The sequence below is a fragment of the Patagioenas fasciata genome, chromosome 10 (assembly GCF_037038585.1).
Source record: "Patagioenas fasciata isolate bPatFas1 chromosome 10, bPatFas1.hap1, whole genome shotgun sequence".
Lineage (NCBI taxonomy): Eukaryota > Metazoa > Chordata > Aves > Columbiformes > Columbidae > Patagioenas > Patagioenas fasciata.
In genome coordinates, this window is record NC_092529.1 from 1108364 (window position 1) to 1129759 (window position 21396).

General features: G+C 45.7%; 1 protein-coding gene across 1 annotated transcript in view; it reads right to left on the reverse strand.

Moving 5' to 3' along the window:
* Positions 1-21396, reverse strand: part of GRM7 (glutamate metabotropic receptor 7) — a 240943-nt gene that overhangs the window by 98085 nt on the left and 121462 nt on the right. Inside the window, exons 3-4 of the mRNA XM_065845743.2 lie at positions 8534-8675; positions 7557-7711 (exon numbers count right to left, since the gene is read on the reverse strand). Coding sequence (XP_065701815.1) covers positions 7557-7711; positions 8534-8675 — 297 coding nt within the window. The remainder of the gene's footprint in view (positions 1-7556; positions 7712-8533; positions 8676-21396) is intronic.

Here is a 21396-nt window from a genome sequence, read left to right on the forward strand (position 1 = left end):
TTCCTATGCCTAAACAGAATGCCAAACCAGAACGCTCTTTTTGCCTGGTTCCCCCAGCCAGCTGTGCCCAGTGGGGCTCACCCCACGGGTCCAACGGGCCCCTCACCTCAGCCCTTCCCAGAAAACCCTCCCACTTTTACCAACAAACAGAACAGGAATTCTTCGCAACAAATGAGGCTTGAAACCCTGCAGAGAGGCAAAGACCAAGAGCACTAGAAAACACCAGGATTTCCTAATGTGGGGGAGCTGTATCAGAAACAGTAATTCCCGACCCCATGCCGCTGACCCCCTGCAATGGAGGGTTTGGTTTCCAGCCCCCTCGGCTCCGCTGCCTCATGGAGCTGCTGCAAACAGCACCTTTCCGTGGGCTGGGGAGGCAGACCCGCTCCCCCGGGCAGCCTCGTTAATCACGGGTGCTCGTTAATCACGGGTGCTCGTTAATCACGGGTGCTCGTTAACGCCCCCGCGCAGAAAATCCCGCAGAGAAGGTTCCCAGCAGCTCGCAGGCGGCTCAGGAGCGGGCTGGCTGAAAATATAACCCTGCCCTTCCTGCTTGGAATACTCTGCCCAAATGTGTCCAACAGGCACACACCGTTGAGAGGAAAACTGTTCTTCAGAAGATGCAATTTGGGGCAAAAACAAGGAGTGCTGATGACATGGCTGGACAGTGATCAATAGCTAAATATTATTCCGTGAAGCATCTCTTCTTCCAGCACCAACCATTCTGTGTGTGTGTGTGTGTGTACACATCTCTCTCTCAAAACAACCACCCACACAATCTCCAGTGTCCTGAAATAACAGTTAAATACGAACATCAAAGAGAAAATGGCAACAGAAGCCCTGGGAGCAATACACAAAATACAGAAATACAGAGAGAGACGCACGCACCTGCAGGATGAGCAACAGCTGGCTCTGATCAGACAAACTCCTCGATTTTGAGGCAGCGGCTCTGGTGCAGGTTGGGTGAGCAGCTTATTTCGTTTCAGGAGATGAAGAGAGAGCTCCCGACATCTGTATTTTACATCCGTTCTTTATGGTCCAATTAGAGCTTCCCACCTCATTTCTCCGCTCTGAAGCAGTTTGAAAAGGTACCAGTTCAAACCTCATGTGAACTAAAACGTCTCGCTAACGCTGTTGTGGTTGTGAGCTGTGCCTGGCACCCAGCAGAGCTGGGTAACGCTCTTCAGTGCTCTCAGATCACACCTTCAAACTGCCCCAGAGCCCCAAAGGAACTCCAGCAACTCAGCACCACCAAACAGCCAGACCCGGAACTTGAGCAAAATCCCACACTGAAATAGTGCACGGGTTTACATTTGGAGTAGTAAAAACATGTGGGTTTTGGGAGGTTTTGGGGCATTTCCTCGGGGTCTGCGGCAGCCCCGGGAGCACAGCAGGGAATGCATTTCTCACTGGCACTTATGTGGAATCTTAAACGAAAGGGAAAAACAAACCAACCACAACAAAAAAACCCAAACAAACAAAAGCTTCAATGCCTTCATTTAAAAGGAAGCTACAAAAATAGCATCCATTTGAAACTTCACAAAAAATTGTGTTTCTTAACTTCTATCTGCATATTAAAAAATAATGCTATCCTTAAGCTACCATTCTCTTTGAACTCACTAAACCTCTCTCCGAAGCCCTCACTTCAACCCATTGATGTCAAGCTCTGCATCGCTGTCACGGCACCACAAGAACTGAACGATTTCTGCCTTTGGTTGGGGAACGGACCCTGTTTGCCCCATATCCATCGGCCCCAGGAGCCCGGGCACCACCGTCAGCAGGACCTGAGCCAACGTTTCATTGCTTTTCACCATAAACCTTCAAACTGGCACCCAGGAAAGAGCACAAGAGACGTACAAGGGGTGATGCCTGCACCAAGCAGCCCAGGTAAAGCTCGCTGGCACATGTCTGTCCGTCCGTCTGTCCCTGCATATGCACAGGCAGGAGACGATGAGGTTCAGCACCAAGGCAGGAAACGATGAGGCTCAGCACTAAGGCAGGAGATGATGAGGCTCAGCACTAAGGCAGGAGACGATGAGGCTCAGCACCAAGGCAGGAGACGATGAGGCTCAGCACCAAGGCAGGAGACGATGAGGCTCAGCACCAAGGCAGGAGACGATGAGGCTCAGCACTAAGGCAGGAGACGATGAGGCTCAGCACTAAGGCAGGAGACGATGAGGCTCAGCACCAAGGCAGGAGACGATGAGGCTCAGCACTAAGGCAGGAGACGATGAGGCTCAGCACTAAGGCAGGAGACGATGAGGCTCAGCACTAGGGCAGGAGACGATGAGGCTCAGCACCAAGGCAGGAGACGATGAAGCTCAGCACTAAGGCAGGAGATGATGAGGCTCAGCACCAAGGCAGGAGACGATGAGGCTCAGCACTAAGGCAGGAGACAATGAGGCTCAGCACTAAGGCAGGAGGAATCCAAGCTGATCTTAACCCCCAGAGTGATTTTCAACAGGCTGGAATCGATACGCAATAAACTTCTCATGCCTGCGAGTGCGTCTTGGGTTCCCAGGTAGCCAGGGTATTAATTTACATTCAATTAACGGCTTTGTCAGCATTAGGAAAGATACATTCCTAACGAGTTTGTGGGTAGAACGGCGGTAAACACGGCGTGAGCGGTACAAGAGAACAAAAAGGGGCATTCTCCCTTCACCTGCGGCGGGTCGGCCAGCAGCTTTCTGTGAGCAGCATGAAGTGCCATCTGAAAGCGTCTTTTTGACAAAATGTACGGGATGAAATAACAAAAATGTATCTGAGAGCCATTAAATAGTGAGATATAATTCCATTCTCATTTTTTCTTAGCCCACTACTCTTCCATTTTCTGTTTTTCTCAGGGTTTAATACTTCCCCCCCCCCAGCCCAAAAGAAGCAAATCAGCTCTTGTTGGAAATAAAACCAGAACATTAGAAACATGATTCACCATCGATTTAGAAGACAAACAACCAAAAAATTCAAGGACAGTTCCACTGGTTCACAGCACTGGTTTTTTAAATAGCTGTGCATGCATCTGATCCATTCTTTAACCTCCCGGCCAAGAGCTCCAGGAGGCTGCAAACCTCGGCACATCCCCAGCTTGCTGGCATTGAACCATTCATCTTAAATCTACCTGAATCCCATCAATCAGTTGCATCCAATTCTGAACTCAGACCATAAAGGATATTTTTTTCATCATTTGCAAAGCATTTTGCCAGACTTTCAAAATAAGAAGAAAGAAATTAAAAAAAGGGGGCAAAACCACTTATTCTGAAGCCCAAGATCATCTGCTTGACTCCGTCCCTCGGACCTGAGCATCTTCTGGACACGCACCATCGAACAGCTTCCCATGTTGAATTTGGCAAGTGCCGCTCTCCATCCCTCCCACTGCAGATTATCCCCTTATCACCGGCAGAAAGATCGGCTCTTTCTCCAGGAAAGAATTTAGCAAGTCCTGACTTTGAATCTGCCTGCTGGGAGACCTTAAGTTGACGTCTGGGGTGGTAGTACCATCATCTCTCATCAGAGGGTCGTCCCGGTAACTCTTCCACACATCCATGTGCTGCAATAAAGAGCTACCCCAGGCAGTTAACACCGATCATTAGATCTGGGTACAGTAGCGATAACAAGAGAAGGAGATGCGCTGAAGTTCATTTAATCTACTGAAACACAACGAGGTAAGGTGGCAGTGGAATACTGGAAGGTCAGGTTGTGATTAAAGAGATTAGTGTCGCAGAAGTTCATTTCCACCTGCACCGAAACGGGGCTGCAGTTCAGCTCAGCCATCGTCTGGGGAGCCCAAAGCTCCAGCCCACGAGAACACAGGGAGAATTCCCACATTTCTGCTGGTTTGAATGGTCTACAAAGCTTCTGGGGCTTCAAATGAAAAATGTGACAAATGAACGACGTTCTCTTCGACTGTCACCGCTCCAGGAAACCCAGTGCCCGCCGATCTGCCAGCCTAGGGCGCGTGGCTCAGCTCAACCGCCACGCTTGTTTCTCCAAGTCTCAAACACATTTTCCACTGTGCTTCTGTTTTCCTTGTGGCACTTGAAATTCTGGGAACTTGTTATACTTGCCTCAACTTCTCCCACTTTTCCACAATCCCGATCGCATCATTTCTTCATCCCAGCCTCCTTTTGCTCGCCCCAAATCCTCCCGTCGCTCTCTCTTGCTCCTCTTTGCCGCATTTCACCCTTCCCGTGGTTACTGCGGGACTCTGCTCTTCAACACCGAACTGACACGGGAGTCTCCCCCTGTCTGGTTCATCTTCCTGCTCGGGTGAATGACGAAGAACAGGGGGTTCTGGGGGACAACGCAGCAGTAGGAAAATCCACCAAATGCGCTTTGAACAAAGACTTTCTGCCATTTTGTTTTCTGTTGTGTTGCTGTTTTGACGGATGTCAAATGCAAGCGGAGCCACAGACGTTCATCGCTTCCATGTTATTGTAAAATGAATATAATAGTAATGATGATACATCCCATTCAAATTTTAATTAGAAAATACACCTTTTGTCTGTTGCTTAAACTGTTTATTTTTTCTCATCTTCCAGGACTAACACTCATGCTCTGGTTACACCGCAAGTCTTCACAACACCGTTCGAGGATACACTATTCGAAATAAGGCATGTGCCTGCAAACGCTTCCACATCAGCATACATTCTGCTTTTTTCCCCAAAAACCATGCAAAACCTTTCAACTTAGCTGCTACCTGGTCCAGTTTGAGCTGCAGAGTGTTCCAAACACAGCTTTCCAGGCAGCAATGGCTATTTCAGCGTGCACTCCCTCTGCCTCACTCGCTGCTGCTGTTACACGAATAAAATGCAACTTTATGCTTTCAGCATAATGACAACAAACACACTCGGGCTATATTAAGACTGACTTAAGATTAATGAACCCAGTTCATGTCATGGTTTCCTAAATTACCCCATGGGACTACGACAACAAGGTTTTGTCCCAAAAGCGACATCAAGGATCAGGAGAGATCGCTGTGTATCTGGGGCCTCATTCGACAAGAAGCTGGAGTGGGAGGCTGCGGGGATGGTCCCATCGTCACCAGAAATCGGAACCTCACATGGTGTTTAAGTGGAAACAGACCAACACAGCAGTGTTTCACATCTGCATTTGGAAGTGAGGAATCATGGCTGGGGGAGAAGAGTTACCTGAAAAATGCCTTTTTCTATAGAGCGACTGCTTCAGTTTATTACTTATACCACTAAAAACTTTACAGACATAAAAAAATCTGACAATCCCAAGTGCACCGTGCCCACTTAAACATGCAGGCGCATTTTCAATGCAATTTAACACTTCCTAGCTTTCCAGCCTAACATTTTCCCCAAAGCGTGAGCAGAAGCCGGCAGCATCCGTGTGCCAGGCTGGGGACGGGAGCTGCAGCGCCCCCCTTCCCAGTGACCTCTGTTAGGAAGCTTTAACGTATTGCAAATGTTATTTAACACGGTGATAAAAGGAAATAATAATAATATGTTCCTGAGGAGTCAAGTAAGGGTAACCTCATTCATGACTAATAAAGAAGTTCTCAGCAAACACAGTGAGCATTAAGCTGGTGTGTAAGTGCTGCCGTGCCCTGGAGCCTTTGGGGCTGGATCCTGCTCCAGACACTGCCCTTCGGGGCAAATTGAGCTCCGTTCCCCTAATTTAGTTTGTTTCCATCAATTTCTAGGGAAAACCAAGGCTTCTTATTTCATTTATTTTATGTACTCATCAAAAGAAACGCATTACTAAATTTTAGGAAGCAGATGTTCTTTGCTGGATGATAAAAGACCAACATTAAAGCGGCTCTTTCCAGTTCTCTTGGATTCATAGCCAAATGAAATTACTGCAACAACAGAGAGCAAAACAGAGCAGCAGGCTGAATGCAAGACGAGCCGCACGCGTAATGGCCTCGCTAAGCAAGAAATGCTAATTCTGAAGGATCGCGTATTTCTGTAAGGAACAGATTGCTCTGGGTGCTTCTCTTAGCGATGGGACAGAACCAGCCTGCGAGGGCCCACGAAGTAAAACCAGCCTGGGCCTCCCGAGTGGCCACGGAGCCACCAGGAGACATTTGCTGTTGGCAAAACACAGCTCACGGACCTCAAAACCCGTATCTGCTCTATGGCAGCTGCTCCTGAAGAATGAACACGAATAGCTGTACAGGCAAAATGGAATTCAACCATCACGAGTAATCACACAAACTACCTGAGTACAAGTGCCAGCTGCCACTGGCCGACTCCTAGGCAATACATTCACCAAATAAGAAGATATTTGCGGGTTAAATGGACACATTTTTTTGCAGATACACTACATACGCTGATATTTGTAGCAGTGATTTAACCGACTTTCCATACCTGAACCTTCCACTTTGCTATCATCGCCTCCCATGTCCAAAAGCAAACCTCATGTTTCCCTTAATGTCCAATGTATTTCGTGTGTAATATAGAATGAAAATGTTTTAAAACAAACTTGGGAAGTTTTTATTTCTGTGCACTGTTGACAGACTTTTTGTTTGTGTGTCGGAAACTCTCAGGGATGAAGAATACAGCCAGGATGAAAAGATTATTAAAATATCCTGGGTTTCAGAAACAAAACACTTCATTGTCTGTCAACTTAACCTATTTATGGAGAAAATAACATGTGAAAGTGCCTCCAGGGTTTAACAAAATGTAAAAGGATGAAGCACATTATGTCCCTGAGAAGAATAACTAATGAAGCGGCAGTGGGGACACAGTAAAAAGGAATGCAAATATTTGATTTTCCAGGGAGTGAAGACACCAGAACCCATTTTAATGTGTCCAAGGGCTCTTTGGAGAGCCTGCCCGACACGGTGCCCCGTGCCAGCCCAGCACCTGCTGCTCTTTACTCAGCGTCTCCCTTGTAAAGAACTTTTATTTCATATTACAGAGAACACGGACTCTAATCCGCGAGTTGGGTTTGCCCAGAGGGAGCCTTTGGAATAGTTAAGCAAAAGGGATAACAAACTACGGAAAGATCAGACCAGAAACCCTTCAGAACGTGAAGAAATGTTGAGAAGCAAAGAGATTATGTGAAAAAGTTTCCCATGATTTTTATATCCACGTGCATACGTACAAGTACACATCTTTCTGAAGCAAACAAGAAACATCTACCAATAGAGCGCTTGATCTGAATGAAATAAAAATTAAGCTAAGTTTAAATGGAAAAGCCTGATTTAAAAATGAATTTATACTTCTTCAGTAGCAAACTCATGCACTGCTTCAGAGGTGGTACACAAATGGCAAAATGTTTGCTCTTCCTGTGGATATACATGATACATTAAGATTATTCTGGTTTACTTTCTTTTAAGTGACGAAGGCCCTGTCATATCACCGCGGTTTTGAAGAAGTTCTGAAATTGTGCCTTTAATAAATAGCTGCTGGTAGCTTCTCAGCTGTGGAAATGATGGATAGTTTGTTTTCCAATGAGGAACACAGACATTCAGTAGAATTTCAGGAGATGAAGGCTTACCAGACGTACGTTATACTTTGCATCATACCATGCACATACTTATTCAAAAAACACGAGGAAAAAGGCGGGAGGCCTTTATGGAGAGCGCTTACCCTCGATGGTGGCTCTCTTGGGCAGGATGGTGATGGCTCCCTCGGCGACGTCCTCCTGCTGCAGCAAGGGGCTCACCTTGGAGCCCCACGTGTCCGAGCCCACCCAGAGGAAGTGACCCACCTGATCCGCCCGCTTGGCGGCCGCCAGGATCTGCCTGCGGAAAGGAGAGAGCTCGGTCACAAATCGATCGCGTCTAAGCATATATTTGCTTGGGAAAAATGGCGTGGTGCAAGCGCAGAATGAGCAGAAAGAGAATATTGCTGTGAGCAGCAGAGCTCAGGAATTTCACAACATGCCCGACCACAATCCCCGCAGCACAGGTTGCACTGCTCTTTAACCCACCCTAGAACCTAAGCCTGAAATCTTGATCCCACTAGAACTTAAAGCTTTGCCGTTGACTTTACTGAAACTTTATCCTCTCTTCTTTGTGTCTCGTTTTGTAGAACTGAGCCTCTTGACAGCTGATGACGCCTTCACAATTTTAAACTAATTTAAAGTTCTGGAGAGAGAAGATGGGACACAGGCAAGCGAGAAACGAGAGTCACACTTTTAAAATAGTCTTTACATTATATAAGGAGCAAGTGGTATGTGGTTAAACCTTGAGCACCTTAAGTGGTTGAACCTTGAGCACCTAAGTCGTTTTATCACTAGTAACCATCACTTGCCATAAACCAGACTGGATTAATGGATAATACATAGTGGTATGAGCTTGGAGAGAGGGGCATCGTCTCAATGCCTCCTTGAGAGCTCAGGTCAGGTCTGACACCCAATGCATGAGCAACCTCTGCCAGGAAAAGCTTCCGAAATGCTCGGTCCGGGTGTCACGAGCAGCATCTCCGTCCCCAGCATCACCCTCCACACCCCGCATCACTGTTACCAACACACATTTCCACTTCTCTATTCATATTTCCATTTGCTTTCTCTTTCCTGCGCGGCTATCAAGAACAAATGAATTAATACCCTCAGTTGTCCTTACTTTATGTCCTCATCATTGGCAAAAATAACGATGGCCCTGGCATTGGGGGTTTCTAGGAGCTGCTTGATAATTTTATCGAAGTCGATGTTCCTGTCCTTGCGATCCTGGGGGATTTTCAGGGACTGAGCAATGCAGAGCCCACCTGGTTGAGAAAGAAGAAAAGGGCCATGTCAGAGGGGAGAACGGGAAAGGCAGCGGGAAACACTGGAAGGGAAACTCCCGATGGGATCACGGTTTGGACGGAGCGCTCAGTGCTCGCCTCGAGCTTCCCGAGGGATTCGCACCATTAGTTTGTTGCACAGATCACTCATTGGGATACACGTAACCTGCACGGCTGGGTAGGATCCTGGATCAAACAGATGGGCAGAACCATCAACATAGCAAAATAACCAAATAAACCAGTCGGTAGAGGGACTAAAACAATATCCAACAAATAACCTGGACAAATTGAATCAGATTTAAAAACAAACCAAAAGAACAGGCTGAAAGGCAAGTGATATTGACAGTGACAGATATTAGACAAACTTTATCCCAGTGAAGAGCTGAGATTCTTTTTACTTTTGCAAGTTGAAGGATATTGAGGGAAAATGCTTCCACTGGAATAACTTATCTGGAATAGGAGCAGCAAAGGAGTTGAGATCCTGGCAAAGCAAAGATTATTCGAGACAATCCCGACTCATTCGAATGTCCGTCACCAAATGGGATGGAGCAGCCCAAGCAATTGAAGATAAAGTACATGTCTGGGAACTGGCCTTCTCATAAATACACAGGTAACACTGAAAACCAATACTGTCAACACAGTAACAGTGCAAAATACATCTATACCAAAGAAATACTAGCTTTTAGCAGGTCACGTATTACAGTTATATAGGTTGCTTTAGGAAAAAACAACAGATCTCCAGTGACATTCTGCTTGGCATTGTTGGCAGATGAAAACACAACTTTTGCCTTCATTATTTGGTTTCTCAGTGACAGACACTTTCATCTTTTATGGCACCTTAGATACCAGCTTCCTCAGTATACGGCACAGTGTGTTAATTAACGAAGTATCAGAGACGCATAATAAGGAACAGCAGTGGGGACGAGTTAATTAAAAGACAGCAGGACAAAGGAGATATTCACAGATATGCTTTAAAATACAGATATCAAAGGGCTGTTAAATGCGATAATAGTGAAGGTGTGCGCTACACCACAGCAAGGCCAGGCCTACAAACACCTGGAGAAGAACCACTGAACATCATAAAGCCCAAACGCGTGGTTTATGGTTTGCAAACTGCAAAATGCGGCTCTCCTGCAGGTCTCTGAGCACTGTGCAAAGTAGGTCAGGATCATTTTCCTGTGTTTTAGATGTAAAGAAGCTGAGACCCAGAGGCTGCCCGGAGTCAGGCCGGGTCTGTGGGTATAAGCTGGCCCAAAAACCATGGGGAAAATAAAGATTGGTGATGGAGGGAAGGGATAAAATGGAGAAAAGGAAAGGTTGAGAAAGAATAAAACAATAATAACCCCCAAGTTTTTCTCTGACTCACACAGAATGTTTCTTTTTTGGTTTACAATTATTACAACCTCAAAGTATTGCAACCTGACTTTTTTCCTTAAAAGATTTCTATTATAATTAACTTAAAGAGGCTTTTAAACCAGGACAGGAGAACTCGGACAGGCGCTGTTCCCAGGCACCAGGGAGCAACCACCGCACGACACAAGCAAACAGGTCCCAGACCCGGCACCCGTGACAGTGACATCTCTGCATCCAACAGCCCCTGCAGCCAGGGGAAAAGAAACCCACCCACAACCTAGATCAGATGATCCGCTCTTGTAAAACTACCACTTAAAATATCAGCATTTAATACTAAGTAATTGTGACCTACGTGATTTAAGTGCTTGGAAAAAGAAAGAGACTGAAATCGTTGGGAAGGCTCTGGCTCAGCAACCCACCCCGGCAATAATTGCACCTATTGTGCGGGTCATGCGATCTCTATTGCCTGGATGGAGAAGCCAAAAATCTTATTATAGTCCATAATGATTAGAGCTGAGCGGAGCAGCTCTGGGCAGAGCGACAGCTGCGGCCAGGCTCTCAATAGCCGGGAAAAAAGCCTCTAATGCCATGTACAGCTTCAAAGTATGTAATTTCCATGGGGTTTTATTTTAAGAATAAAAAGAGGACTTGGGGCGGTGGAGAAAGGAAACGGTTTGGAATTTGGGAGGGCAGATTTCAGGTCATTTTTGCGATCTGGGGCTTTCTGCTCCCTTCGGGAGGTCAGCTCCTGGTTTCTCTGGTGTCCGCTGCTGCGGGAAGTACCAGAGTTGCTTTTCTTTTAATAACACACCAGTAATGGTAACAGCGCAGGGTCGGACGCTGCGTGTTCAGCCCCGGAGCTGCTGGCACAGCCGGGACAGCTCGTGCTCTGTTAACCCTCGTGCCACAGCTGGCACAGAGGAGTTATAGCTGAACGGTAAGCAGGAATTAGGGATAAGTGCCCAATACCAATGATTAAACCCAAATTATTTCATTCATGGTATGGTAGCTACAATATTTCAATAGATAAGCGGCATGAGAAGGCGCTCTCAGAAGCAACACTGGGAACAGGAGCGGCCTGAGCCACACGAGGCACATCAAGGGCAAAGGAAAGAGGCAGAGAAGTGAGATGCAAGAGCAGCAAGACCCGGATAATACAATTCAGACACATTGATGGATATTCTGATTTTAAACCACTAGTGTCGCTTCCAGGAAAGTGACACTGTTACAAATTGACTAATATGTGCTCCCAGTCACCAAAATGGGTCAATGTGTATTATTTTCTGATTTGCTTTGTTTTGCTCAAGTCCACACGGGGCAGCATTTGACACCGAGCACGAGCTCAGTGTGATCCATCCCAGCCCTGACCGCAGCCACATCAGCTCCTCTGCACATCCGAGTGTAGGAGCTCAAACCAAAGTGCTCCGGTCTCCATGGAAAAGCCCACATCATTTTTCATTCCTCAGCAGTAATAGATGCCCAAGGAATTGGGTGTGCGTTGTCCAAATGGCACGTACAGAATAAGTTTAACTTTCATATTCTCATCTCGCATTCTTCTTACAACAGGAGACACGGGCACAGTTATTTAAGCTGTCAAGCTAATTCACACTACTCCCAAGGTAAAAACCTCCGAGGGAATTAAGCGGTAAAACTGTGAAAGTTGCAAATTAAGGGTTTTGTCACAGGATTTCTGCAGTAATATATTACCCTTGATGGACTGGAGAAGCCACAAATGCTCTAAATGGCACAAAGCGCTGTTGCAGCTCGGAGTCCGGGAGCCGAACGCCGAGACGGGGACAGAGAGCCCCGCACAGCCCCAGTCTGCAGGCTGCCCGGACCGGTCCCAGTGGTGGTACCACGGGTCAAACCAGCTGGAGACACAGTTCCCCCTGTTTGCCACGGTTCTTTCTGTCTGCTGGGACGAGAGAGCACGTAACAGCAAGCAAACGCAAAGACTGTTGTGAAGAGAATGGATGCTGGAGACGCATAAAAGAGATGAGAGCTGTAATATATAACAAACATCCTTCTAGCAATGCTATAAAGGTTTCACATTTCAGAAATTCACAGGAATCAGTATTGAGAGGTGGTCACAACAACGACGAGGCAGTCAGGTCTGTACCAACATCCTTCCTCTCCCGAGCTATGTACAAGGGTTTAACATTGGCACCTTCTCCATGCCTCCTGCTGCCAGCAAACTGTTTTGTGATAACAGCAAATCCAGGGCGGGAGCACCAGGAGCAGCCTTGGTAGGCTCAGCCCTTCCAGGTGCGCCTTTGTCCAACGAGAAAGCCGTGGACAAGGACAAGACAACACGGCAAACCATTTCCTCAAACAATAACTTGAAAATCAGTTGGTTTTGCAGCTTCTCGTTCTCCCAGTGGTTGGTGCCGCTTTGGCAAAGGGACCCGGTTGTTTGGGATTGGTCCCGCGTGACAATACGAGCAGCGCTCTGAGCAAACACCGAAACGCTCACATTTCAACCCAAATCTACAGCACCAACAGAGGGTTTTTTTGGCAGACAAATTGCCAAGTGAAGTTGGGTCCTTTCTCCCCTCCTGGGGAGAAATAGTTTCTCACCACAATTTTATTTCCAGTAGAAGACCCCCCTGAATTTGTTAAGACACTGACCAGACTCCTTGTGGCAGTTTCTGTCTCAAGAAATGCCATTTCTAGTTATTCCTTGCACAAAGAGAACCTTCCTAAGTTTCACTTTGTTCCTTATAATAGCTCCTACTTTCTCACCTCCTTCTGGAGAACTTTTAATTGAGTGATGCTGGAGACAAGGGAAATTCATCTGAAGTTATTGCTCAGGATGCTGGTAATTAAGGATGTACAAGTGCCTGATTTTTTGGTTTAGCTGCCAAACTGAATAGATCAAACTCTTTCTTTTTCTTTTTTTTAATTGCTAAACCTTCAGTTTTTCTCGTTAAAATAAAAAGTCATACAAATTAATTTTACCTAAAATGACAATCTCCAGGTAATGTGAACCCAAAGGAGGAAACAAATGAGGAGCTATAAAGGAGACTCTGGTTCCTCCCTCCCACGCAGTGATTCAAACCATCACCCAAAACGTGAGGTTTGGGTTCAGTTTGTCCAGTTACTGCCAGGAACAAGGGACCAAACCCATTCTTCCCCTCCTGCTCGGGATGTCGCCTTGCTCCTTTTTCCCTTTTCCAACAGATTCTGCTTCACGAGTATCATCAAAAAAACCATTTTGCTATGAAAACTTTTCTAGAGACATTCAAAGCAGCAGGTTTTGAACTCCGACAATATAAAAGGCATTTTGTGAGTATAAAAAAAAAGCAACAAATCCTGCTGCCAAGGCTCAAAGTGCTTTTTCAATGCCTATTTTACTTCTTTGCTTTTGCATTTTATTATCTCGCTATCGACTCTAGAAAGGGGACTGGCTCCTTTCACCCCACGGGCAGGACAGTGCCAGGGACCCTGCTCAGACCCCCCGTGTCCTGCCCTGGGCTGCAGAGGAGGTTTTTCTCTGGGGATCCCATTCCTGCTCTGCCAAACACACGGAGAAGTCACAACCCCGATGGAGAAATCGTGGCTTCAACCTCCTGATGGATCCTGTGCCGTGGAATAACCGAGATGCTCATCTTGCAGGGACAAGAGGTTTGGTGCTGCAGGGAGACATCAACCCCATCCGTCCTCTGGGGACCAAGTCCCAACAGCATAAGCACTGTACAAAAAATATCGTATGACTTTTTTTTTTTCACAGGAATCCCACTTATATGTCATAGATGTGGGTCAGAGATTGACCACATCACCTAATGCTTCATTCCCCGCCAGCTCGAGGACGTTGGGTGGATGGGGCTGTTGGGGCAGCGGTTGCAAAGCACACGGGAACTTCATAGAAGACAGAGAGTCTGAAATCCCCTCCATCCGCCCACCCTTCGGCTGCAGACAGACCCTGAGCGCCTCGGAAACCAAAACCTCCGGAGAACCCTCTGTGCAAGTTCAAGCAGTCATGCATTAAATTATTCGGGGTATCAAACACCTAACTCTGGTATTTAAGGGTAATGGATGTACCTGGTAATCAAAGTGTTGCTTCGGTATCCATGGATACCCGTGATTATGTGGTATTTTGATTCTGGTACAACACTAAGTACATTATTCTGCTTCCCTGAAATTGTCCAAGAGCTATTTTTCTTATCATCACTTAATTGGATTATCAGGTAGCAAAAGAGACAATTTAACACTCTTTCAGATGATTTATCTACAGAGATACTCTTTTTTTTTTTTTGGGAAATAGCTTTTAGCAATACTAAAAACATTGCTTCAGAAAGTTCTGTTTGCTGTTGCCAAGTATTAAAAGGAACTCTCAATTAATTTGATTAATACATTACTTTAAAATCAGCAGCCGCCGAAAGCTGCCTCCTGGATGTTTATTACAATTACGGGAACAACACGGAAAGCAACGGGCCGGCTGAAAGCAGCTGAGCGCTTTGCGGGACCTTTCGCCCCCTCCCCGTGGGTTTATCACACTCACAGGGCACCTTTCAGGGTAATTACAGGGTCTGACATTTGTTCTGGTTTGTGCTGAAGAAAAGCTGAGCCTGGAGCTACCGCGACCTCCCTTGCTCGGCGTGGGGATTCTCTGCCGCTCCAACCTCTTCTCTATGTCCCGGCACAGAAAAGGTCACGGTCAGTACAGGTGATGCCTACATTTTTAATAAAATACCCCAAAATACCAACTCAAGCACTGAGGGGTTCATATGACCCCTGGAAAAACCCGCCAGGAGCCGCTGCGGCCCCACCGTGTCCCTGCCGGGACAGGGGACACTCGGCAAAGCCTCTGCAGAATGAACCCCACATCGCACCAGGGCAAACAAACCCAAGGGTTTGACATCAGCTTGGGGTGGCCCAAGGAGAGGAATTAACTGGGCAAGAAACAAAATAAACATCAAAGGCGTGCGGTATTTTTTGCATATCGTTGTACATTTTATATATCACAGCTGGGTTTTGGCATATACTTATATATCCTGCATATTCCATTTATTAGCTGCAATAAATTTCGCTTCTAAGGCTCATATATTCTGTCAAAGAAATAGAAACCAGTTGCAGCAACAATGAGGACTGTGTTTAACGAAGCCACCATCCTCCCCGCGTCAAAACTCTGATACCACAATTGAGGATATTTCCCTGGTAAAGCAGAATTGCGTCCTGAAGGAACTGGGATGATGAAGATTATTTCAGCTCGCTCATCATCAAAGTCCTCACTGGTAGAAGAGAGTTATTATTCAAACAACTGACACAAAAGCCACAAAACCTTCAAAGAACCATCACTAGGAAGTCAATAGGTGACTGGGGCAGCAGGGACACCTTTAACAGGAATGCACATCTATTGTTTTCAATAAAAACCAGAACCAACCCCCCAATGTCCACTTCTACAGGACTTTTCATCAGCCTCATGCAAAGAATAATAAGGTTTTGCAGCAAGTTAATCTAGTGAAGGAAAATTCCCAGGCAGGTGTCAAACACAGCGACTCCGAATTGTGGAAATTGGTTCATTGCTAGAAAAGTTTCTGCCATTCTGTCCAGTCAGAATTGGAAAGAAATGAATTTATTCTGACCCTAAAACTGAAATGGACTCAGGCATTTGCAGAGAAAAACCGTTTTGGACTTCATTGCGCCTGCATTTGCTGGGCTGCGGTGGGCACAGCTCCACCCAGAACAAACACGGGCCCAGGAAAGGGAAAATTCCAGAGCACAGAGTTATCACATCTAAAGAAAAAAGGGCGCTAAATTAGCACGGATATGCAGAATCCTCCAGAAAAAAGAACTCCAAGTAAAACAACCTGACTCAGAGAGAGATCCAGAAATGACAGTTGGGTCCTTATGTCCAAAATTAAAGTTCTAGGTCAGAGTTTTGTTCCTTCACTCTAGTTAATATCCTACTTACCACGAGTTATGAAGTTCTTGCATGTGCCAGTAAAATCAGTTTACAGCTGCACTGGTGTGCAGAAGGGCTGGAATGTAAACTATGTCTCCGTAGTATCCTAAGTCAATTGTAAAAGTAAAATGTGCACCAATAATAAAATCACATTAAAACGTGAAACTGCGAGTTCATCCAAGGGAAAGCATCCTTGTGGATACACAACAGCTTTTACTCGGGAACTTTCTATTCTTGTTTAGTATCTCATTTTTTCACTTTAGATCTCATCATAACCAATGAACAGATGACCTTAAACTGATAGAGAAGACTAATATTTCTAGTATGTTCATTAATGCTTAATTCAGTCGTGTCACAGCTTTGCTGCATATTTAATGACATTCCTGGCGTATTTTATCACCTCCAAACCTGCCCTTCATTGTGGTAGTTAAACACCAGCAATATAGAAAAAATTAAGACTCTCTCTGGAGTCTAAAATAGAAGTTCCAGATCTGCTTCTAATGTTTAAAACACTTTTGTTGTTACAACTTGGTGCTAGTTTTGTTTGAAGGACCGGCCGGGCCAAGACCAGCTTGGGAAGCTTCTTCAAGCTGGGAACCGCTGCTCTGAAGCTGGACAAGCAGATTCTCAGCTAAATAATGACAATTATTGATGTTTTGAATTTTGCCATATGCCTGTTTCTAACCAGATGTGCCCACTATCAAGTAGAAAAGAGATACTCCAAAGTCAGACATTAAGTGGAAATGAACAGTCTGTATGGACTTCCCCGGCGCATCTGCGAGATGAACAACCACAGGGCTGCAAAACGCTCTGTATGATCTCATATGGTGCAAGTCCAAAAATAATGCCATCCTCCTTCTGTCTCTTAAGAGGCTGATTGAGCCAGCCCAAGATCAGCTCTGCTGCATTGTGCACAAAAATAGCAAAGGCAAAGTTCTCAGAAACAGTGTCAGAACACTTCATAAACCACCGTTTCTTCAGGAACAACTGTAGGCGGTAAAATCTCTGGCTGCGGGTAGAGACAGAAACAAAGTGCCCAAAATACCTTGTTTGAAAGCACAACATGCAGCCGAGCCATGGTACAAATCAGAACCTGCTCACCACAAACCACCAGCGAAGTATCTCAGTCTTGCGGCTGGGTTCATGCACCCCCTGACCTGGCGAGTTGAGTACTAAATTGAAATTTGTGGGCGAAGCAAATGGACAGAAGCCCAACAACAGCCCCTGGCCCCACAGAGCACCCTGGTGCTGCAAAGGCCTTCCTGAGCATCACCAGCGGTACGTGATGCCAGAACCCACCAGTGGGTCGCCCAGCACGGCCACCTCCTGGAAACGAGAAGTGATGGATTTGAGGGGAGATTGGACTCCAGGAAATCAAGAAAGACCGCTAAAACATTCCCTGTTTTCCTGCAAATCAGTGCTGTGATTAAGATCCATCCAACCCAGTCTGAGCTCTTCCAGCTCTGAGCCATCGAGGTGATGGAAACCATGGGACATCTCCAGCTGGCCGGGTCCCCTCCCAGCCCCAGCCAGGTGGGCACTGGGCAGCCGGGCTCGCCCCCTGCTCTTTATTTGCTTCCCAAACGCCTGCCTGCAAGAGCGCTCCCGCACAATACCTGCCCAGCCTGCCTTGGCTCCCGTGCAAAAAGCAATTTCCTGCAACCTGCCCACAGACTAAAGAATCCTGCGCTCCGTGACACGGTTTTATTTGTCTGAACTGCCTCTTGGAGCTCCACACTGTAATTTAGGAGACTGCTTAGTGCCGCACTGTTCTTGCAGGGATATTTCCCCCTTAGTAATAATGATGCCACCTCTGGATAGTGAATCGTTATAAATTGCAAGCACAAAATGATCTCTAATGATGAAGCTTTTCTAACTACAATTTGGAGTGTTCCCATGTTCCTAGTTCATTTTTTCTTGGAGAGGTAACATAGCATTTTAGCCTTCTCTCAGTTAATGGTATTTTCTTGGTTGTTATTTATCCGCTAGGGCAAGTAAAGACTTGTCAGTTCTTCAAAGAATGAGAAATCTGGAGAACGGCAATGACACGGTGACAAATCTCGGGGAGAAGGGAGGGAGAGGATTAGAAATCTTTGAAGAATACTTTTGGAAGGAAACCTGTTTTCTAATTTTTCCGCCCAAGACCAGACCAGCATTTACATGAGTTGTTTTCTCCTGCAGCCACAGTTGGGCTTGCAAAGGCTCAAGAATAGATAAGGCATGTGAAAATAGGAGCTCCTGGGCTTTGAGTTAGTGAGGGCACAAAATGAGATGTGGGGCCAGAGCACAGAACTAAGGTGAACGCCCCAAATCAAACAGGATTTGCCCTTCGCTTATCTTAGTTAGAAAGATCAACCGATGTTTTGGTAGGAAAACACAAGAAGACAGGACATAGGGATGGGGGATGTGGAGGGTTGGAGGAAAAGACAGCGGCTTCCCTACCATTTTGTTTCAGCTCCGATTCCTCGCGTCTCATCCCAAGGAAAGCAAAGAGATCTCTGATTTCTCCTGCAAACTTCGGGCATGTGAAGATCTCCATGCACTTCAGCAACCGTCCCCAGCCCTCTCCTGGGGAACTGCCTTCTAATTAGCACACGCTGTTCTGCTTCCCAGGTTTAACTGAAGCTCTAAGTGATGCTCCTCACATGACATTAAGCCTCAGCTCTGCAGAGCCGCTGGTCCCTTTCGTATTGAGTTTATAACAGAAGCAAACTATACACGCTCTAATTTTACAGAGAGAAAACTTCAGTGAGTGTCATTAGCAAACTGGAGTTATGTATGTCCATATTTCATAGCATGAAATGGTGAGTAAAGCCAAATAAAGATCTGATTCACACACATTTGCTATCGGCGCAGCGCTCTGCAGAGCCTCCATTGCAAACTGTCTCTAGATCAGATTGGCAGACGACAGCTGGAACGACCGAGATACCAGAAGACCCTTGTGCTGTTAGGTCCTCCTGGATTTCCGATTAGCCCTCAGTCTTGCTGCGGTTTATTTTCTCTGAAAACATGTACGTGCAAGGTCCCGACTGCATGCTGACCGCTGCCTTTTGGGACCCGAAACCCGTAAATTCAGCAAAGCTGAGAATTATTGAAATGGTTTGTGTTCCCAACAATTGGACGGGGGACACGGAAAAATAGAAACTAAACTCTTTAAACTCCTTGGCCTTCTCTTGTCTTTCTCATAACCTCATCTCCTTCACATTGGAGTAATGTTCTTAATGTACAAGACTGTGCTTTAATAACCCTCTCTCAGATGAGTACTAAAAATGCAATATAGTTCAATAAAACCACTATTGCAGCATTGCAAAAACCACCCCCCCATCCACTGCCTGTGGGTAATCAGTTCAATTTAATGGAGTTCTGCAACAAAACGTTGTAAAAGGCACAGAAGTTGGGAGCGAGCTCCTGGAAGGCCGTCCAGGTTTCATCCTTGACTTATCTCTTGTAAAACAACCGCTGTTATATCACAGCTACCGAGCACAATTTACCCGGGGGCTCTGGGGACTCCAATGAGAGAGAACCTCAGAAGAGGATTACCCCTGAATTATTTCAGGACAAAACTCCTGAAGCGGCTTTTCAATGAACAGCCCATTAGAAACAACGTGATTCTCTTAATTTGATGCTGAATCCAAGAGGTGTATAAAATATTTGTCAATATTTGGACTACCTAATGTGTTTAACTGAAAGAAAAGGGATTGCTGCGGAAATCATTCCTTCAGTAAGGCCCATACTGCCCTATGAAGTTTCCAAAAAAACACTATGGATCTTTGAAGTCTTCATTTTCCTTTCAACAAATGGAGTTACAGAGCTAGTATCTTTAGCAGGCCAGTTTTTAAGAACCCATCCCTTTCCCTTCACAGAGGGAAGAACAAAGGATAAATAGGCTTTTGTTTTGCCTTTTGCTGCATACGATAAAAAGCCCAAACCCAAGCGTTGGAACTTAAGGGAATCAAACGCACAGATCAAAACGTTTCAGGCTGCGGTGGAGGGACCCTGAGAGATGCTCAGGGACCGGCCGAGAGGGTCGCTGGGGACAAGGGCAGAGGGGGCTTCACAGGGCACGTGCTCACAGCTCCACACCTGCCAGCTCTAAAACGTGACACCAAGTACAAATGTACGTAAACCCAGCAGCAAACGCATAAGCCAAAGTTTTCAGGGTTTGGGGGTAACAATTTCCAGAGGATATTTCTTAAGCACCAGCAGCAAGCAATGGAAAAAACCTTGTATTTTCCTGAATTGTATTCCTAGGGGAGAATATCCACCACCAAGAGCTTGTCAGGATGCACTCCTCGTCCTACAGAGCCCATAACACTTAGTGAATATAGTGAATATCCTACAGAAGGGGAGCAGGAGCAGTGACTTAGGGTCATTCCCATTAAGAACTTGGCACTGACACAAACCTACAGACCCAACGGATATTTTTTCAGTGTGCGAGCAGGAGAAGGATTGAATGTCAAGTTTGTCTGAGATGCGTTTCCCGCCGTCCCGATTCACTGATCTGTGCATCCCGTGCTGGCTCCACCTCACCGTGCTTCCCAAGAAAGAATGAACACCAAGGAATTCACTTTACAGTAAGGACTTTGGAGTGTTAAAATGCCTTTATCTTCTGATCTTTGGTACTTAAGGTAGTAAGAAATGAGGTCACACCCTCAAATCAATATGCAAATATATATTTAAACAACCTCTATGCCACAAAAGAGTTTAATCCCTAGAGATTTTGTGAGAACTTCGTATCATAAGGAACCACCAGCAAATCTGGAATTCAGAAGACCAGAGAGACACACACACAAAAAAGGATAAGAAAAAATTAATATGCTGAATATGCCCCTTTCCCTTACTGTTGGGGCACTCATCATATTAGCCTAAATTTAATTAAATTTTCTTATATTATTTGCAGATCAAATTTCACACTCTTCCACCTACACCTCAATGACATGCACCTACAGCTACACTGCTGCACAGCCCATTATTTCAACTGTCATTTATTACATCTCATGGGAATTTAAGAGATAAAAAGCTCAACTTGATAGCTGAAAACGTACATGTGTAACTAATTAGTATCAAGAGGAATTTTTGCTTGCATTATAAACCCCGGTGCTTCGGGATGTGACCACCCCACCGAATTCTCCCGTGCAAAAATGGCCCCGCTCGGTTGCTCCGCGCCGGCTCTTCAGCTGGAGGCTGAGCTGGGACCAGCAAAAGCTTCAACACTTTCAATCTGCAAGGAGAGATAAGGGGCAATGGATTTTCTCTTGAAATTGTTAGGCCTGCTACTTCTACGAAGGAATTTAAATGATGTTCTGAGCAGTAAATAAGTTGAATATCAGTGAAATCAATGTAACTTCTACAAAAACAGATGTTAACTTTTACTTCACAGAAAACATGCACTTTATTTTTAATTCATTTTGTGACTGGCAAGATGACCAAAGTTATCTCGATTTG